The 19,094-nt window shown below is 37.1% G+C and overlaps 2 protein-coding genes across 2 annotated transcripts; one reads left to right on the forward strand and one right to left on the reverse strand.

Moving 5' to 3' along the window:
• Window positions 1-4,831: 4,831 nt before the first annotated feature.
• Window positions 4,832-7,412, forward strand: LOC116210446 (trihelix transcription factor ASIL1-like). The gene is made up of 2 exons (XM_031544317.1): window positions 4,832-6,160; window positions 7,109-7,412. Exons 1-2 carry the CDS (start codon window positions 5,305-5,307, stop codon window positions 7,120-7,122), a joined length of 870 nt encoding a protein of 289 aa, XP_031400177.1. The 5' UTR covers window positions 4,832-5,304; the 3' UTR covers window positions 7,123-7,412.
• Window positions 7,413-9,249: 1,837 nt separating this feature from the next.
• LOC116210455 (protein LIGHT-DEPENDENT SHORT HYPOCOTYLS 10-like) lies at window positions 9,250-14,178 on the reverse strand. Its single transcript, XM_031544330.1, has 2 exons — window positions 13,416-14,178; window positions 9,250-9,682 (listed from the first exon to the last, which is right to left on the reverse strand). The coding sequence occupies exon 1, from the start codon at window positions 14,011-14,013 to the stop codon at window positions 13,450-13,452; it is 564 nt and encodes a 187-aa protein (XP_031400190.1). The 5' UTR covers window positions 14,014-14,178; the 3' UTR covers window positions 9,250-9,682; window positions 13,416-13,449.
• Window positions 14,179-19,094: the final 4,916 nt, after the last annotated feature.

Below are 19,094 nucleotides of genomic sequence, written 5' to 3' on the forward strand. Positions count from 1 at the left end.
TTCTGTCATTCAAGTCATAGGACAACTGTTGGAGCATAAATAGTGCCAACTCTATGTTAAGCACATAACCGACCCTAAAGCCAAGCCTGCAAATGTAGAAAACAAATTTGAGCAAGCTAAAGCGGCTACTGAGGGAGTTACTAGGGAGACTTGTCATGGGACTATTGATGGAGCTGTATCTGGTAAGTCAGGAAGGAATATAGTTGATGTTGTTGTAGATCCAGTTACAGAAGAAACTGAAAAGAACAGTAGTGGGAGTGAAAGTGATTTTGCTTATGGGGATGTGCCTGCAAATCTAAGTGAAAAAGATGATCTTAAGCTCCAAGATATCAGATCCCAAGTTCAAATTGCGAAGAAGAACAGAGCTGAAAAGTTGAAGAGTATGAGGCTAGAGAAGGATCTATAGATTATTATAAGGGAAGCAAGACAAGATCAGCTGAAAAACAATGGCAAAGAGAAAGATGATGCTATTGGTACTGGTGATGCAACAGATCAATGATACATAATAGACTATCCATCTTCTAATGAGGTCCACAGCATTAACTCTGGTGAATTAAGTTTAGAGTTTGGGGATGATGAAGACACATTGAGAGAAAAGCAACCTAGATGTTACTTCAGAAAGTTTGGTACATTCCCTCAATATGAGCCGACTTGTGAGTGGCCTACTTTTACTGTAGGTCAACTGCAAAGAGTATATAAGAGTGAGGTGTAAAGAGAAGAACTATCCTTGGAAGATAGTTCCTAAATGCATGAAGAACCTTGGAGCTTACTAAGTGAGGAAAATTTTGGACAATCACACCTACAATATCACTCACAAGAATAGTAGAGTGAATAGCCAATGGTTGGCTAGACACCACATAGGCACAATCAGGTCACTTCCATCTATCAAGTTAAATGAATTCAAAAAGCTAGTGAATGGGCATCTAGGTGTGGAGGTATCTAGATCCTAGTGTAGGAGGGCAAAGGAAAATGTGTATGATTTGTTGGTTGGTGATAGTAAAGCAGAGTATGCATTGATGTGGTTTTATGCTGATGAATTAAAGAGAACAAATAGGGATTCTTCTATGTGTATGATGGTTTAAAAGCCAATACCAACTGAGCCACCTATTTTTGATGTATTTTATGTCTGCTTTGAGGCTTTGAAGACAAGATTTCTAAAGGGCTGCAGGCAAATAATTGGTGTTGATGGTTGTTTTTTGAAGATAGTAGTTAAAGGTCAACTGCTAACTGCCATTGGCAGGGATGAGAACAATCAAATGTTTCCAATAACTTGGGTCGTAGTTCAAGTTGAGAGTAGAGATACATGGTTATGTTTTTTGAGTCTGCTTAAGGAGGACTTAAATGTAACTGATGGCTTGGGTTGGTCAATCATATTTGGTCAACAAAAAGCAATGTAAATAATATACGTACAAATTAATTATCCCCTCATATTATTTTTAAAAAGTGCTAATTGTTGTGTTTTTTTTTACATAGGGGTTGGTACAAGCAGTAGCTTAGTTCCCTCATGTAGAGCATAGAATGTGTGCAAGGCATATCTATGCTAATTGGGGTGGAAGTCACAAAGGGCTAAAGATACAAAGGTAATTCTAGAACATTGTCAAATCAACCATTAAAGCCGATTTCAAGGAAAATATGGAATTACTTCATAAAATGTCACCCTAAGCATATGAGCACTTGTTGGAAAGATCACATTCCAAGCATTGGTGTAAGGCTTTCTTTAATCCCATGGTTAAATGTGAAATTATTGATACTAATCTGCGTGAAGCCTTTAATGGGAGAATACTTGAAGCAAGGTGTAAATCCATTTATTTGATGTTAGAGGACATTAAGAAGTTGGTTTGGAAAGAATCCCCACTCAGAGATCAAATTATGAGAAGTGGACGAATGATTTTGGTCCTAGGGTTGAAAAAAAATTGCAAATTAATCTGAAATTTAGTAGGTATTGTCATGTTACTTGGAATGGTGAAAATGGTTATCAGATCGAGGCTTAGAGTCCCAAGTATGTGGTTGATATCAAGAATAAATCATGTGATTGTAGGGCATGTCAACTTTTTGGAATTCCTTGTTGTCATGTTGTTTGTGCACTGTTAAATAAGGGTTTAGACCCAAGTGATTGTGTTCATGGCTTCTATAAGAAGGAGATATTTTTAGAAGCTTATGGTAAGGTGATAGACCCTGTGAAGGACCCGAAGTTTTGAGAGAGAACTGACATGCATGAACCACCTACCCGAAGAAAAAAGGCAGACTAAAGAAACTGAGAAGAAAGACAGTATTGGAGACTACCATTGGAAAAGATAGGGTTGAACAAATGTCTCGTAAATGTACAACTAATACGTGCATCCTATGTAGGCAGCCTTGTTATAATAAGGGATGTGTAATCTATGAGGCAAAGACAACACTCAACAAGTAAGTTAATTTAAATTTTAATGGATTTCATTATTTGTCTGTTGTATTATATATGTCTGTGTGAACTAAATTTGGATTTTGGTTAGCAGGTTGTCTGTGGATCTTCGAGGCCTCTTACTACAATGCAACAAATGCTAACCCAACAAACAATTGCCAATCGTCATCACCTGTTCCAGCATTTGAAAGAAGTAATACAAGGGTATGCTCGACAATGATATGCAGACTACTACATACTAGATATCCAATATAAGATTCATGATATCATTTTATTTGTCAATTAAACATGCATGATAATTAGGGGCAGAAAAGGAGTACCAATATTAGATATGGAGGAAGTAGAAAAAAATCCAACTCATAGAAGGGGAGATCATACCTTACATATGGTTCAAGAACTAAAGAGGCCGGTGCAGCTACATATGAAGCCCACGCACCTTTAACTCAGTCATCATTACTAAGCAGAAGCATTGCAACAACAACCTCAACTATTAATAGAGAATACATTGTAATGAATGTGAGTCGATTACTGTAAAATCCTGCTAGTGATCCTATGTTTTTATTTGACCATATTATTTGTGATTTCATATAAAATGGTATCTTGGGAGTAATGGACAATGATACATCTCTGTGTAATACATCCTGTGTAAGTTCAGCCTGGAAGTGTAGGGGAGTTACTCGTGGCTAAGGAAGCTGATCATTCAAGGGAGACGGTGATTGTCAACCAACTTCAAGTCCAAGCACAAAGGAGATCAGACATGAAAAATGCAGATGCAAGCAGAAAAATAGGACTGCAATCATTTTAAGGGAGTTCAACTGGAAAATCTGGATGATGAAATCTGTGTTTGGTTTGTGTTTTTCGTTGTACTGAAGTCAAACTTCCTGAAGCATTAGTATGAACTTCCTGCAGCATTATGAGCTACAAAGAAGATCTGCATAGTTTTTGATTATATTTTGAGTTATAAAGAAGAATTTCCTCCAACATTAATATGTTTGATTGTATTTTGAGCTGTAAAGAAGATTTTCCTACAACATTAGTGTGATTATGTATGAACTCTGCAGCATTATGCAAATTCCTGCAGCATTATTTCATCTTATGACCATGTCTCATCTTATTATGCAAATTCCTACAGCATTATGCTTCCTGCAATATCTTTGTTGGGTTATTATTTCATTTTATGACGATCTCATCTTATTATGCAAATTCCTGGAGCATTATGCTTCCTGCAACATCTCTATTTGGCCATTATTTCATCTTATGACCGTGTCTCATTTTATGAGCAGAAGATTTAACAACTTTGACCATAAAAGATCAACCTTGTATTTCATTATCAAGAAGGGAGTCAACTCATATAACAAAGTTCAAGCTTACAACATCTACAAATGAAACCATATAATGCCTCATTACTTCATAAGTCATGCCATATTGAATTTACACCCCAACCACATTCCAAACAAAATTTCAATTATAATAGACATGCAATTGCATTCACAACTACCTAACATCACAAGAATGACTCTATTGGTGCTTTAACTTCTCATCCAATTACTTAATCTTTAATTTCATATACTTCATTTCCCATTCAAACAAGGAAACTTCTCATTCAACAATTTCTGAAATCGATTTCTGCTGAGTAGCTTCAAATGGATAGTTAATCCACCTAAAATAGCCACACCCTCCATTTTCTCGGTACCTTAAGCATCTAACGAATCTTCTACCTAGGTTGTTTGCCATGCGTGATATCTTTTGTTGAACTCGCAATCCGCAGCTACAAAGATGCGCATTGCTCCTAGAAAAGGTTGAAGATACCTCACAACCAGATGTCTCCACTCTTTCGTGCTTTCCTCTGGAAGCTTGCTGTCCTATTCCTCGTCGAATGACAGCTTCCATGCCAGTAATCAAAGAGCTTTCGATAAGCAACAAGGGATTTCAAAGAGCTTTCAATAAGCAGCAGGGGATTAGGATTTCAATTGCTTTGTTCGATTTTGGGGATTTTGGGAATTTAGGGTTCCTAGTCTCAATTGGGGAAACGGGGGGAATTCGCTTTTGTTGCTGTTAATGTTGGGTCGAGTATTAAGTAAAATGGGTATGGTGATATCGGGTCGCGTTGATAAGGGAGGCCACGCAAGTGAAAATGGGCCACCTGGAATGAATCTCACGGCATTTGCTCCATGTCGGCGACTCGGTGACGGGCCGTGACAGAAATGACCAATGTTGCCTCATTTACAAACGTTTTAGGATTTGATTTCGCAAAGTCAAACTTTCATGATTCAATGTTAAAAAATGACAAACATATATGATTATTACTGTAATTTTTTCATTAAAAAAGTTATGATGGTTACCCCGAAAAAAAAAAAATATATATATATATATATATATATATATCAAATTGTCATAAAAGTTGTTAAAGCCCGCAGAAGCGGAATCGGCCATTCCTCCGGCTCCCCGCTGCTTATTTCGGACGGGATGGGAATAATGGGAAGGAGGGGAGAAAAGAAACGGCAGCGTCTTTATCTCATCTCACCATCATCAGTAATCCCAAATTACCGGTTCCCCAAATCGGCCGTCCCCAACGGATCCCCCCAATCCGAGCTGGCACCGACTCCGACTTCCCCCCCAACCCCCTCACGATGCCACGCGCCCCAACCCTCCACGCGCTCCCGGCGACTCGCCCCTACCTTTACCGTTTTACCCCACCTCTCCTTCTCTATTCTGTCCCCCTCCGGCGTTCCTCCCCCTTCTCCATCGCCGCTCCTCCTCCTCCTCTTCTTCTTCTTCTTCTTCTTCTTCTTCTTCTTCTTCCCCTTCTCTCTCTCCTGCCCTCAATCGGTCGGAACCCTAAAATCGTTGTTCTCCGGTCACGGTCGCCGCCGGAGGTCGCCGATCTAGTCTGAGTTTGGCTAATGGGAGACCTGACGGAATCCGTCACCCCGCTGGCCCTGCCGGCGCCGTCCCACCAGCCCAGCCCCATGCCCGTCCGGGAGGACTGCTGGAGCGAGGAGGCCACGTCGACCCTCATCGACGCCTGGGGCCGCCGTCACCTCGAGCTCAACCGCGGTAACCTCCGCCAGAAGGACTGGCAGGAAGTCGCCGACGCCGTCAACGCCCTCCACGGCCACAGCAAGAAGACCCACCGCACGGATGTGCAGTGCAAGAACCGGATCGATACGATTAAGAAGAAGTACAAGACTGAGAAGGCTAGGGTTTCTTCCTCGAGCAGAACCCTGACCTCCTCCTGGATCTTCTACGATCGGATGGATGCGCTGATCGGATCTAGCTCGTCAGCGAAGAAGGCAGTCTCTCCGTCGCCGTCGACGTCGGTGTCTCCGCTGTCGCCCCCGATGGCGCTGCCCCTTCCCATGTCTTACAAGAAGACGCTGTCGCAGTCCCCGGCCATCTCGCTGCCGCAGAAGAGGCCGGCAGATAAAATGGACGAAGGGTATTTCAGGAGGAACTACTCTGCTGTAGCTGCTGCGGCAGCGGCAGCGGAGGCAGAGCCTGATGAGGACGAGGAAGATGATGATGAGACTGACGAGGATGAAGATGAAGGTGAGGGGATGAGGAGGTTAGCCAAGGCAATAGAGAGGTTTGGGGAGGTTTACGAGAGGGTGGAGGCGGAGAAGTTGAGACAGATGGTGGATTTGGAGAAGCAGAGGATGCAGTTCGCGAAGGACCTAGAAGTGCAGAGGTTGAAGATGTTCATGGATACTCAGGTTCAGCTTGAAAGGATCAAGCACAACAAACGCTCTGGATCCGATGGTTCGAACAAAATCCATTCTTTTATCTCGTTACTCCCGAGTTTCGATCACCTTATGCAGTTTCTATAGTTCAGCAGCTTCATGGGTGTCCTGGTTTTGATGAACTGAAGTGTTTTGGTACTCGTAAATTCTTGTGCAGTGATGAGCAGCTGTTGATATTCAATTGTCATGGTGAAAGATCTTTGTTTGAGTGGTATTGTTTCGGTCTGTGATCATGCCTAGCAACTGCCCAGTAGTTGGATACAGTTTGTGGGTGATGCTTCTGTGCATTTTATCATCCGTGTGGGTTGAACTCTTGCCCAACCGAAAATGATTGATGTGGTGCATTGTTTGCTTTCGTTCCTAGGTGGGGTTGAGTCAAATTTTCAACTGAAAATATTTTCTTGGTCGTGTGATCTTCCCTTTCTTGTGTTGTTGCCAGTTGGGCCATTTGTTTTCCGGTGAATTACATGCCCAATCTGTCTTTATCTTACTGCAAGTTTGGTAGTGATGAAATGGAACTGGTTGCACTACATTCTTTTCAATTCTCGTCTACCAGTATGAGCACTGGTGAGCAACTCTTTACTCGAATGCATCAGCTGCTGGTTATTTAGTTGATCGTGCTGTTACTTACTTTACTCCAGAGTTGTAGGATCGGAACGTTCTTTCTGAAAATCTTTGCGAGTGATGGAGCTCAAGGACCATGATGGTTTAGTCTTGATTCACTAATTATTGTCAATGACCTCATGTTTGAAATGACAATGATGGATTATATAATTACGTTTCTGTCTTGCAACGCTACACCGTGCCATCATGTTTAAAACCTCAAGGTTACAGCTGATCGTATGAAGTATGGCTGTGTCTTTTGTTACTGATTGACTGAATACAGCATAAATGAAACTTGACACTACACGTTATTGTCATGTCATCTTTCTCGCACCGATCTCTAAGCAACTGTTCTTGTTCGCAGATATATATAGCTAGCCTCGTGGAAGCGGGAGTTCGGTCATATCCTTCTCACCGTGATAACAGCCCTGAAAACTATATGTAGATGAGCTTGTCAGAGTTAATTCTAGCTTTTCCTTTTTCTCTTTTTTTCATTATTTTTTTCCTTTCATAACTCTTAGAATTGTAATTTGGAGTTTGCACCCTCTCCAAGTGCTAATCAATATTCTTTAGCTTAATTATCTGTAGCAGAGACATTATCCGACCTTTTTCTTGGACCGAAAATTATCTAATTTTCAATGGAAATATCGGTGTAGTTATAATGGATAGTAGGTGAATTTATGATTATATTTCTAATATTGCTCATATCGGCTCTGGTTTGGATATAATCTCGAGATTCTTATTAGTTCACATGGTGCCCATCTCCTATAATAATTCGTACAGCTTCGTTTGAGAGTGCGGTTGCTTTTGAGTGAGTGCTTATTTTGTTAAGTTTTATGCAGAAGCAGTGTTTGATAAATTCTTTCAAAATTATGATTTGGTTAATTTTTGCGGTTGGAAATATGATTTTCCCTTACAGATTAATAGGTGTTTATAAAAATTATTTATGTTTATTTTTTATTTTAATTAAATTTAATTTTGGGAGTTTCAAATTGTTAATTTTCAAACGCTTTTTGCTTAATTTAAAATCGACGCTTATTTTTTAGTAATTATATTTCAGCATTTTTATTTCGGTAGCAGCACTCCCAAATCAAGCCGTAGTTGGGTTATCTGCGTCCTCTATAGCAAATATGAATATCAATACGCACCAGAAAAAAAATTAAGTATCTGGTAAACTACATCAAATTATATCTCACTGGATCTCCAGTTAATTGGATTAGAATTTTGTTCATGGTATTCATAGAGATTCCCAACCCGTTACGTGAGGAGTGGGCCAAAGCCCATAAAAGTATTTTGGGCTTCACACTAGTCCAACCCATCAGTAGTGTTTCGTGTTAATTTAGGGCAACTTGAGGTTCACGAACAGGGAATATGTCGTTAGAGAATAGGTTTATAGTGCCAACCAACAGGTTAAAAATATGATCGATCAAAAAGGAAAAAAGAAAAAGTTCACTCCTAGCTAAAAGTAATATCTTTTTTAGGTCATTGAGCAAGACTAGATATAAAAGTGGGGGGTAAAAACAATCTGCATTATGGGTTGAGGCATTTTTAGGCATAAAGCCTTGTAACCCCCGCCCTCTTTGCTATATATATATATATATATATATATATATATATATATATATATATATGTTTTTCGAAATACATTATTGCTAATATGGCATGTCTCGAATAACTATTTTTGTAAATCCCACAATCAGCTTAATTCAATAAAAATCTTGATAATGGTCATCCTCAAACCATTATCTCCACAACTGATTTTACTGTGAACGTAATACCAAGATCCAACTTGGTAATTTTTCGTTCATTTTAAATTATACTATAACGCTATCAAATTTAAGTATTAAGTATGAAATATTAATAACCTCGGACACAGTGAACTCCCTGTGTCGGCTGGGTTACTGCTGATGAAATTGGGAATAGGCAGAGACCGGCCGTCCGTAATGGGGATGGGCCTTTTTTTTTTTTTTTTTATTTGCAGGGACCTCAATCCAGCATATCTCATATTAAGCATTCAGTCACCATATCTCATATCTCATATATGACTATAACTGGATACCACCTAAATCTAGACGCTATACTGCCGGAAGATGAATATAATTACATAAGGCATCGTAACGATGGACGCAGATTTTGAGTAAGAGGAGGTGCGATCCTTACGGAGCAAATACAAGAAATTTTCTTTAAAATTAAGGATGCTCATATCTGCGACATTCTATAATAAAAGTTCAGTGATAGGTCGGACTTGCCCTCTTCAGCATCCTTCAGTCCAATCTTGACATGGCTAATTAGGGAGCTTTTATGGTGCCATCAAGATACCGTGCCCGCTACACCCCTTGTCGTCCTCTCGCTTTATCTGTCCCTAAGATAATCCGATATGTCCTAATTAGAGGCACGAATGTGCACCATAGAATTTCCCCACAGATGTAGATAGAATTCGACATATAATAACACACAACGGCGAACCAGACTCACAAGTAGCACGAAATATATGCAAATATACTATAACCTTATAACAAGACAACATGGATTTAAACATCCTAATACGTACGCAAAAGTTATTCTCTTCCAAGAGCCAAAGTGTTTTGGCTTGAAAGAGGGAGAGAGGGAGAGAACTGGACATAACGTGGTTATCTCCGCCATTGACATACATTAACCTTTTATATGATTATCTAATTATCACATGATATCGCACCTGAAGCTAACAGAAATTCTAATGATGAATCCCTGAATAAATATACATATTGAAATTGACGGTTCTTTCGTACTTTTGAGATTATTTCGGGACTAACTTATATAATATGTAACTTGGCGAACTGAGCTAATTATTAGAGACTGGCTACCCCGGGAGAGAATTCAGTGCGATTAACCAAGCAGAGATTAGGACCGTCAAACACATGCCTCTTCTATCTCCAGCCCACTTATCCAGGTCACTTACCTGCACAGTACAAATAGATAATGATAGAATTAGAATGGTCCTGGATCAGAGTTTAATCAACATTATATGTTGAGTCAAATAAATTGATTAGCATATAAAAGCATATATGTGGATTTGTATATATATATATATATATATATATATATAGATAGAGAGAGAGAGAGAGAGAGAGAGAGAGAGAGAGAGAGAGAGCAACAGCTATATGTTCATCAGATAGAACTTGAGTATCCATTTGAGATTTATGCATGTGTTCCATATTTCGTGTATACATATATTGTACGGCAGATTCTTTTGCCACAATCTATATGAGTGTGCTTATGAGGTAATTCTATATATATATATATATATATATAGAAGAAACTGAAAAAAAAATGTTATACCATCGGATATTAAAATGAAGCTAATGAAGAAGAAGGGGAAAAATGATCACTCTCGCTTCTCCAAATACTGAAGGATGACTCGATATCGTACACGTATGACTTGAAAAGAAACATCGCATTGATTAGCTAGCTAATAACGTGAGAACATTAAAAATAGATTATGGCATAAGTGTGACATATAACGATGGTTTTACGGTTTACCATATTGAAGGTGCTTGTAACTGAGGAATGTTGACAGCAATATTAAGATATGATTATGCATGGTGCACGATAACATATATATGTACGGTGAAAACCTAACCAAAAAGAAATGTATATGTACTGTGAAAACAATATATATAGAGTTATATGCTCTAGAAGATCATCTTTTTGACAAATCAAATGTGCAAGTTAACTCATCATCAACATATAACATCATGAGTAACAAATCTATTATCAATATTAAATTTCAAAAGAAGCTCTTGTTGTTAATCTTGAACGACCTTCTCATTGCCATTTTTTAAAAATTTAAGAGATGACAAACATGGCTGTCATGTTCATAAACAAGAAAGCATCATAATTCCAATTATTATGTGTACCAGAACTACTCATAGAAGATGTACATTAGCATGCATATTCTTAAATAGGGTTTAGCTTCAGCATTTCCCTCTGTATTTTAAGGGATAGTCCCAAAATGCCCCATGCCTTGGTTAAATCTAGTTTTTCAGACATCGTTTGGGAATCATACGTGAAACTTCCTTGACTTGCCTTGTGGCACCAGCTAGCACCGTTAAATTCATGGAATTCGATTTATTCATGTACTGCACACTTGAATCCAGAACATGGGCAAACTGCATGCAGAGTTTACTCCCTAGGTGGCAGTATGGGCTCAGGGTGCAAGCATACATTGAGGAAGACAACACTCCAACCCAAAAAACAAAAGAATTTAAAAATTAAAAATTACAAAGAAAATGAAAAATAAGAACATAGTGTAAATATTTAATTCTATGATACAAAATCTGCAATTTTATGTGACTAGGCCTGTCATTTTTATGTGTCTTTTTCCTTTTTTTTTACTCGATTTGCCCCTTGCGGTTCCCCTATTCCTTTGCTAGCTTCCTCTCCCTCCTTCCCATCCATTCCTTTCTTTTTTCTTCTTTTTCTTGTTATTTCTGTTGGGATAAAATTCTCATCCATCCTTTTCTCTCTTACTAATTCCCAGCTAATCAATTAGAACGTAAGCTATCAAGTTCTTCAACTCCCAATGTGATAGAGAATAAGACTTGCTAGTTTCCATATGTTAATTTCTTTTGTTTAATTAAATAAGACTCACAGAGTTTCTCGTTAGCATACTTTATTTTCGGTGAAAAATAACATTAAAATAATGTATATAAAGGGGGGATTCCTAAGGATCGATCGACTTATATATATTAAGTGATCAATTTTGAAAAAAAAAATGGATTTGGTAATTTTGGTTTCATGGTTCATCCTCCTTGCCTGCATGTGAGTCAGGCGTTGCATTTGCAGATAAATATATATTACAAAATCGGCCGACCGAAAAAAAAAAAAACCCTGTTCAGAATAGAAATTAATTACTCGGACTCAAAAACTTCTTTTTTTTAAAAAAATAAATATGCTCTTATACAAGTTAGATGCCCTTAGCTTCCAAGCTAGTTATATAAGCTTGATGATGACTGCTATATCTAATATTGAGGTATCATCAAAACATGAGACAAAACTCATCCATCACTCTTTGATCCATGTTATGCAACATCGATTTTTAAGAAAAATACATAAAATTCTTCAACGGCGAAAGTGGCCAAATTAATAAGGTAAGCAAATATTATTTCAGAATAACCATTAGATCGGTCCACAATGTTACGTAAATGTCGTTGCTCATGTATATAATTGACATAAACAGAGCCTCCATGCACATTGTGTTAGCTGTTGCTTCATAAAGACTGATTCCTTGATTATGATTTAACATATTACGCCAATTTTCGTTCCTCAGTCGTTTTATCAAGTCATGAAAACTTTCTCAGCCTCGGTAATTATTCAGTGACCCATTTATTTATTTTTTGTCTTTTCCTTGTAATGCTTTTGTATGTGTTGGTAATGCTCTTGGCAGAGTCAGCAAACGGGTTACTGGTAGTTGATCTCGGCTCCTCTAATGAATTATACCCGGTTCTTGTGGCCATCAGACCAATTTTTTATGATTGAGATCTACACTTTGGATAACTTTCATCTAACAGCAGCCAAGAGATTAGGATCAATACCTAAGGGGATGGTGGATTATCCCAAGATACCTTAAAATAAAATGTGATGAGACACAGACCTTTCCTAGAATAGAAAAAAATGAAGATAGGTGACAACCAAGTACAATGCAAGGACAAGGGACCGTATGTGCACAGAATCATATAGAAGGGAGAAAGTAATGCCCAACAGCAGAACAAAAGGGACTAGTGCATGCAATCACCTTTCACCAAAAAACAAAAGCATGCATATCACTTATATATATATTTTTCTAAAATTTTAAAATGATACTAGCCTTGTTGCCTATGTTGTGTGAAGACCAGCAATGGATTCTGACAAGGAAAAAGAATTAATGATTTCCCTCACACTTAGGAACAAAAATACATTCTTAGGCTCCTTTGTCTGCTTCCATGGGTACAATTTTGGCTCAAACCTTCGAGACACTTCACAGGACGAATTAATTATTGTATCTGGTCAGGCATAAGATCAATTATATAAGAAAAATTAAGATGGAATTAAAATTTTCCATTCCACCATTTGAGCGCTATAAATGACGAATGTATAAGAAATTCATCCAAATGTCATGTCACATATTTTTATGGTCATCCCATGGGGAGCACAAAATCTCACAGAATCATAAAAAGGGGCCAAAACCATTGAAAAAAGGTGTAACATATTTAATTAGGAACCACAAACAGTATTTTTAATAATATGAGAGAGAGAGAGTGTGTGTGTGTGTGTTTCTATATTGTTCTTCTTTTCTCATATCTTATCATGGCTCTACCGATTAATTCACGGCCTGTGCTAACGAAACCGCTCGAGCTCTTTCTTCCATCCCTTTTGTCCCTATATCTAAGGAACCTTCCAAATTAGGGTTTTGATAATGTGCTCGCTAGGGTTTCATGGAGGAATTTAGACTCTACCCATGATCAAGCATATTTTTTCATTGATCCTGACCATCAATGGAAGTAAATTCCCAGTAAAATTTTTTTTTTTTGGGACTTGGCTCTTCCACCTAACCCTACGTCTTTAAAGCAACAACCGATTTTTGATCACTTCAGCAGCACTTTCCAGATCGTTAAGATGACATCTATATGGTTATGTAACGAAATTAAATTTACCTTAGGTATATGTCGCAGCAGTTCAAAGACACACTCATGAGGCTGATTGCCTCGAGTCTTGTCGAGTTGAGCCGCTGATCGTCTTGAGCTGGCTCTTCTTTTTCTTCTTCTTCTTGTAGGGGATTCCCCTCGCCTTAGCCTGACACTCCCTCACTTCACGGAGGTACACACGAATTGCCCCGTTGCCAAAGGGGTTCGTCTCCGGGGTTCCACCATTCTCCTCGTATGCGGCCCTTAGCCGACCAATCAGAGCATCCAGGCTGCCCCAAGCCTGCCGGAGAGGGCAGGTGCACGGGGCAGGCGGGTCGGGTTGCCCAAAGAACACGCACCCGTGAAGGTGGACCTTGGTCTTCCCAAACTGGTCGAGGTACCGGAGAAAATCCAGGACATGGTTGCAGTTGCACTGCGAGAGGGGGATTGGGGGCTTCCGGTTCCTCAAGTACTGGCCAAACGTGTTCCAGTCTCGTCTCTTCTGGGATTCGTATCGGCTCAACGGGGCCACGACTGCTTGTGGATGCGCCGGCACTTGATGATCAACGATTGGTGATCGGGATGATCCCTCGACGGGGTTTACTCTACTATTCTCACCTGATGACATGGGGTGGTGATTGAATTGAGATGGAGAGGATGAGGGCGGAGAGATCTGTATGTCCCTCTCTCTAAGTGTGTTTTTGCGCAAAGACAATCAGTAGGAAAGAGGGAAAATAAGTGAGAAGGGTGAAAGAGAGAATAGCTAGCTGGGGGGTGGGGGAAGAGAGTGAAGTGGAGAAAAGATGAAAATCACATCATGGGTATACTGATAGGAGACAAGAAATGGGCCCTTTGAAGGTGCTTTGTGTTCCCTCCTCCCCTTTCCTTTCTCATTTTGTTTTTTAGATACACGCGGTATGTTGTCCATTTATTATTTGAAATGAATTCTCGTTCAAGTATCAATTTAATCGAGAGGTATTTTCAATAAGTTTTAAACTCATGGGCTAAAAATAAACTTTGCTCTCGCTCATGATTACAGTTTATTTATTGTGTACATCTTGTGATTGTTATTTTATATATGTCCTTTAATTTCACTATTGTGATTGTTATTTTATATATGTCCTTTATTTCACGATTTTCCACTAGCTACATATATTCATTTTTTAATGTATATTGGAAAGAAAACATAGTTGCCCACGCTATCAATTCGTACAATCATTGTCATTTCATTCCAATCTCGATATGTGTATTAGTTTTGTTATTGGCCATAGAAGAAATATTTAAATAAATTGTTTGAATATGTACAACAATCTGAAATTTTATTGGAGAAGCGCGTAAAATTTTCCTACACTTTACATCCGAAATGATTTCAAGCTGTCACGGAAATCATTGTTATCTTAAATAAAATTTGATATTTATATAAAGAAAAGGATTTTAACATATAGATTAATGAAGAATATTGTATCAATTGAGCAATGATGCATGTACGAGAAAGTAACAATCACTGATTCACTACGCAAGACCTAGGTCATGTACGATATCTTCGTAATGGAAATAATGTACGGATTGAATGTAAAAAAAAGGGTTTTTTTTTTCGGTGATTTCGATTTTCATTCTTTCCATACTTCCATTTATTTTTGGGGAGCGTCTCTCGGAAAAGCAATAACACCTCAAACCCCCTTAATTACTTAATTAATCAGACATCAGAATCCTCAGCTTTGTACCTACTCATTGAGTAAATTGGACGTAAATCAGATTCTACAAGAGTGATTTGCCCATTTGTTTAATTAAACGGAAAGAATTGAGTTATATTATTATTGATAATTTAAAGATTTGTCACCGCACCACAGGGAAATAGATACATTCTTTTAGCACCACATAGGATTTTCACATCAATATGGGATGTTTCAAATAATTCGATACTTGTCATTTTTAAATAAGATCTCATAATGCATTCAAGTACATACTCTTGTGAGTAGAGAACATCCACGATTAGGAGAACTTTACCCTTCATGATCCGCCTTTACTCAAATCTAAATTAGTTCAGATCCATTGAGACTTTAGATGGTGCACACCGAAACAAGGATTTATCACTGCCATAAGATGTGAATAATGTAATAATGACAAAGTACCTGGGAGTGTTCATCCCGGATGTTGTTGGTCATGGTTCTATTCGTTTTAATTTAATTTTTGTTTTTGCCCTTTTTTTTCGTTTGAGGAAAGATTGTGGGTTGATTAATTATTTCCATTTGTGTTTTTTCATGGGTTGGTAATGTTTCCTCGGCTGGTGTCTTCGTCTTTTCTGCCCTTTTCACGAACTTATAATGTGAGGCTGTGAGCTGTCAGTTTGAAGACTGAGACCGAAGAGTGGAAGAACTCCATGGATGTGTCCCATGCATTCATTTCTTAATTTTAAATAAAGTATGTATATATATATATATATAGCTCTGCATCATTTTTCCAACGGCATGTGGTATTATAAGGTCAAATCAGATTCTATAGAACAAAAACATAATCAATTTTAGGAAATAACAAAGATTAAAAAAAACACCCTAAGTGAAATCTAATATTAGAGATACGAATTGGTAATTGCTGGTTTTACTGTTTTCTATGTATAATATCCGTATTGTAGAAGCAATAATGTTTTGAGTAAAATGTCGCAACGCAATATTTCATATCCCAACTTAGTAATTAAGAGCTTTTAGGTTCTATTATCGTGGTGGGACAACTATTTGTACTCATATATTAATTATTAAGATTTTTATTTCATTATATTAAATTCATCATCTCTCTTGAAACCAAAAATAATAATAATAAAAGCAATGTTTCAGCTTTGTAAGGTTCTAACCCAGTAAAGAAAAAAGAAAAGGAAAAAAAGAAGCTTAGTTTGTTCTAAATTTAATGGATAATCCACAAGAATGCAAAAATGGAAATGCTTTTTCTTTTTTTCCCACTTCTCTTTGTTGTATGGGAGGTCCGAAGCAGAACGTTGATAATATGATTTTGACTCGTCTAAAGAGGTGAACTAGTTTAAATACATTAAACTTGGATCAAATAGTACCTAATCCGCTGCATTAAAAAAAAAAGAAAAAAAAAGAAAAAGAGCCTTGAGTTCAAATTTTCTTGATTTTAAGATGAGAAGATTGTCATCGCATTGCACTCCTACCTCCATCATACTCCTTCCTCCACTATGAAATAAAGCTTTCGCTTTTTGGGCCAAATGTTTCTAGAACTTATTAAACACTGAAAAAATTACTCGTAATTGCTATGTTGATCTTTATTAAACCACATGGTTTACATAATTAATGAATTAATCAATATGTAGAAAGGAAATTCCGACCTCATAACATTTGGGGTTCTACCAACTTGAATATGCAATATAATACTCATAGTATACAATATAATATTATATATATACACATATCTTATATGATATTATGATGGATGTGTAAGTTAAAGTTTAATGCTCAATCAGAAGCAAAATCCTAAAACGCGGTTTAGTTACTGTGTGCTTGTGAGCGCAGAATTATATAATTAATTATTTGATGATCGAAACCCTAATGTGCAACAAGCAACAAAAGGAAGCCTATCATATTAGTGGCCATTATTGATAGTGAGAGATACTGGGGACACGTTAGGTAATCTGGACACCCAAATCGATATCTCATAAAGCAAGTCATCCTCAGTTGAACCCCATTAATAAGAATTTGAGAAAGGAGTTGTACTTAGTATCACATGCCCTCACCTAAAAAAAATTAAGAGTTCTCGTGTTTGAGTTTTACTGATGAGATTAATCTGGACACCCAAATCCATATCTCATAGAGCCAGTCATCCTCAGTTGAACCCTATTAATATGTTTCTCTTTACTTAGTTTTTCATTTTCTTATATATGATGCTCCTAAATCTCCCATATAACTGAAAAAAGAGAGTAAATAATAAGAATTTGAACCATTAATATAAATATTACCTATAGTTCAAGGGTTTATAACTTTTACTGATAGCACGTCCTGATTAAGGTCATGTCAATACCTTAATGGGATTAGTCTCGAGCAATGGATCAGAGGATAGGATATGTCTTGATCTTATTAAAAAGAAAAAGATTGAACAGACAAAAAGGCCTTAACAAAACTTTAGATAGCAGGGGAAATTTTGACAACAGAGAAATTGAAAATGAACTCGGTTTCTCTAGAAATTAATGGTGCGTATACTACTCTAGGTATATATTTTAGACAGTAAGTAATACTCACTGAATATTTGATCCACTTAATAGAAAAATATTAATTGAGTATTACTCGCCCACTAAAGATGAGTAACAACTAATCGAAATGCATATAAGTGATAATATGTTGATCGTTTGAGGAATCAATTTTTCACTTTTAAGCATTTTGATTAGCTATTACATAACCAAGTGACTGAGAAATACTCACCGAATATTTATTGCGTTTTACACCAACCATACACAAAATTCAATGGCGATTTATGCATTCAAAATCCAGTTGCCCGAAACACTTAATCCGCAGTATTGACCAAAAAAAAAAAAGATAGAGAGAAACTTAATGCGAGGTAGTCGAAATTAATACGATTGCACTATTTTTCTAGGACATACTCATTTATAATTTTTTTTTCGTTAACTAATATGATATGTTTTATGCATATATAATATAACCAAAAAGCTTAAAGCAACCCCACTATTTTTTTTTATATATAATTTGTGAAAAACACTCACTCCATTTGATTCAATGTAATAGGAATTAAATTACATATCTATTAAGTACATACGTAATACCTATTACTTTATTTTTTTTATCCGTAAGTAGAATTAGATTACGGATAAGGGGTCCTATCAGTAATAAATATGAAAATATTAGTAATAGGAATTTGGAATTCCTATATGTAAAGGGGGAGTAATTTCATACTTTGCCTTAATCATCTCTATCAGTTCCCTCAAATCAAATTTTAAAATTGCAATTCTTTTTTATGGATAATATGGTGGACAGTAGTAGTGGTGACCTAGACGCCCCCCACAACGTAATTTTCGAATTCTTGTGCTCAACATATAAGATGAACTTAAACAGCTAGCGCAAGCAATTGCCCTGTCAACGCAAAACCATCAAAGACCCAGTATAGTACATAGAAGCGAGTGTCTCCATGTCCAAGCAAAGAGCACATTTCTAACAAATACTTTGACACAAATATATAGAGGAGATTTGAATTTTGAATTTTGAGGTTGCCAAATCACTTGGAAGTAAGTTTAGAATCACTAAACCAATACTTTTGATAGTCGGTATTGCAATTCTTATATCCACTATATTACATCGAACCAAACAAATAGCTTATATGTAATCATAATTCTATTACATAATAATTCAAATTACCTACTCATTTAATTCACAATTAATTTCATTACGTTGAAACAAACGTAGCATAAATTATTATAGGATTAATCACCTAAAAAAGAACGATCTTTCTACTTTTTTTAAAATATAATACGACCTTTAAAAAATAGTACAGAAAGGTACAACCTTTGCATTTTTTCCTAAATATATCACGACCTTTGGAGAGTTGCATAGAAATGCACGACCTTTAAAAAATAGAACATAAAGGCATAACTTTCATGTTTAGTTGCGCATCTAGCACGACGTTAATTATTTCGTCAGATTGTAATGATAACGACTAATGTGGAGTTAACGATACTACATGACACAACAT

The sequence above is a fragment of the Punica granatum genome, chromosome 1 (assembly GCF_007655135.1).
Source record: "Punica granatum isolate Tunisia-2019 chromosome 1, ASM765513v2, whole genome shotgun sequence".
NCBI lineage: Eukaryota > Viridiplantae > Streptophyta > Magnoliopsida > Myrtales > Lythraceae > Punica > Punica granatum.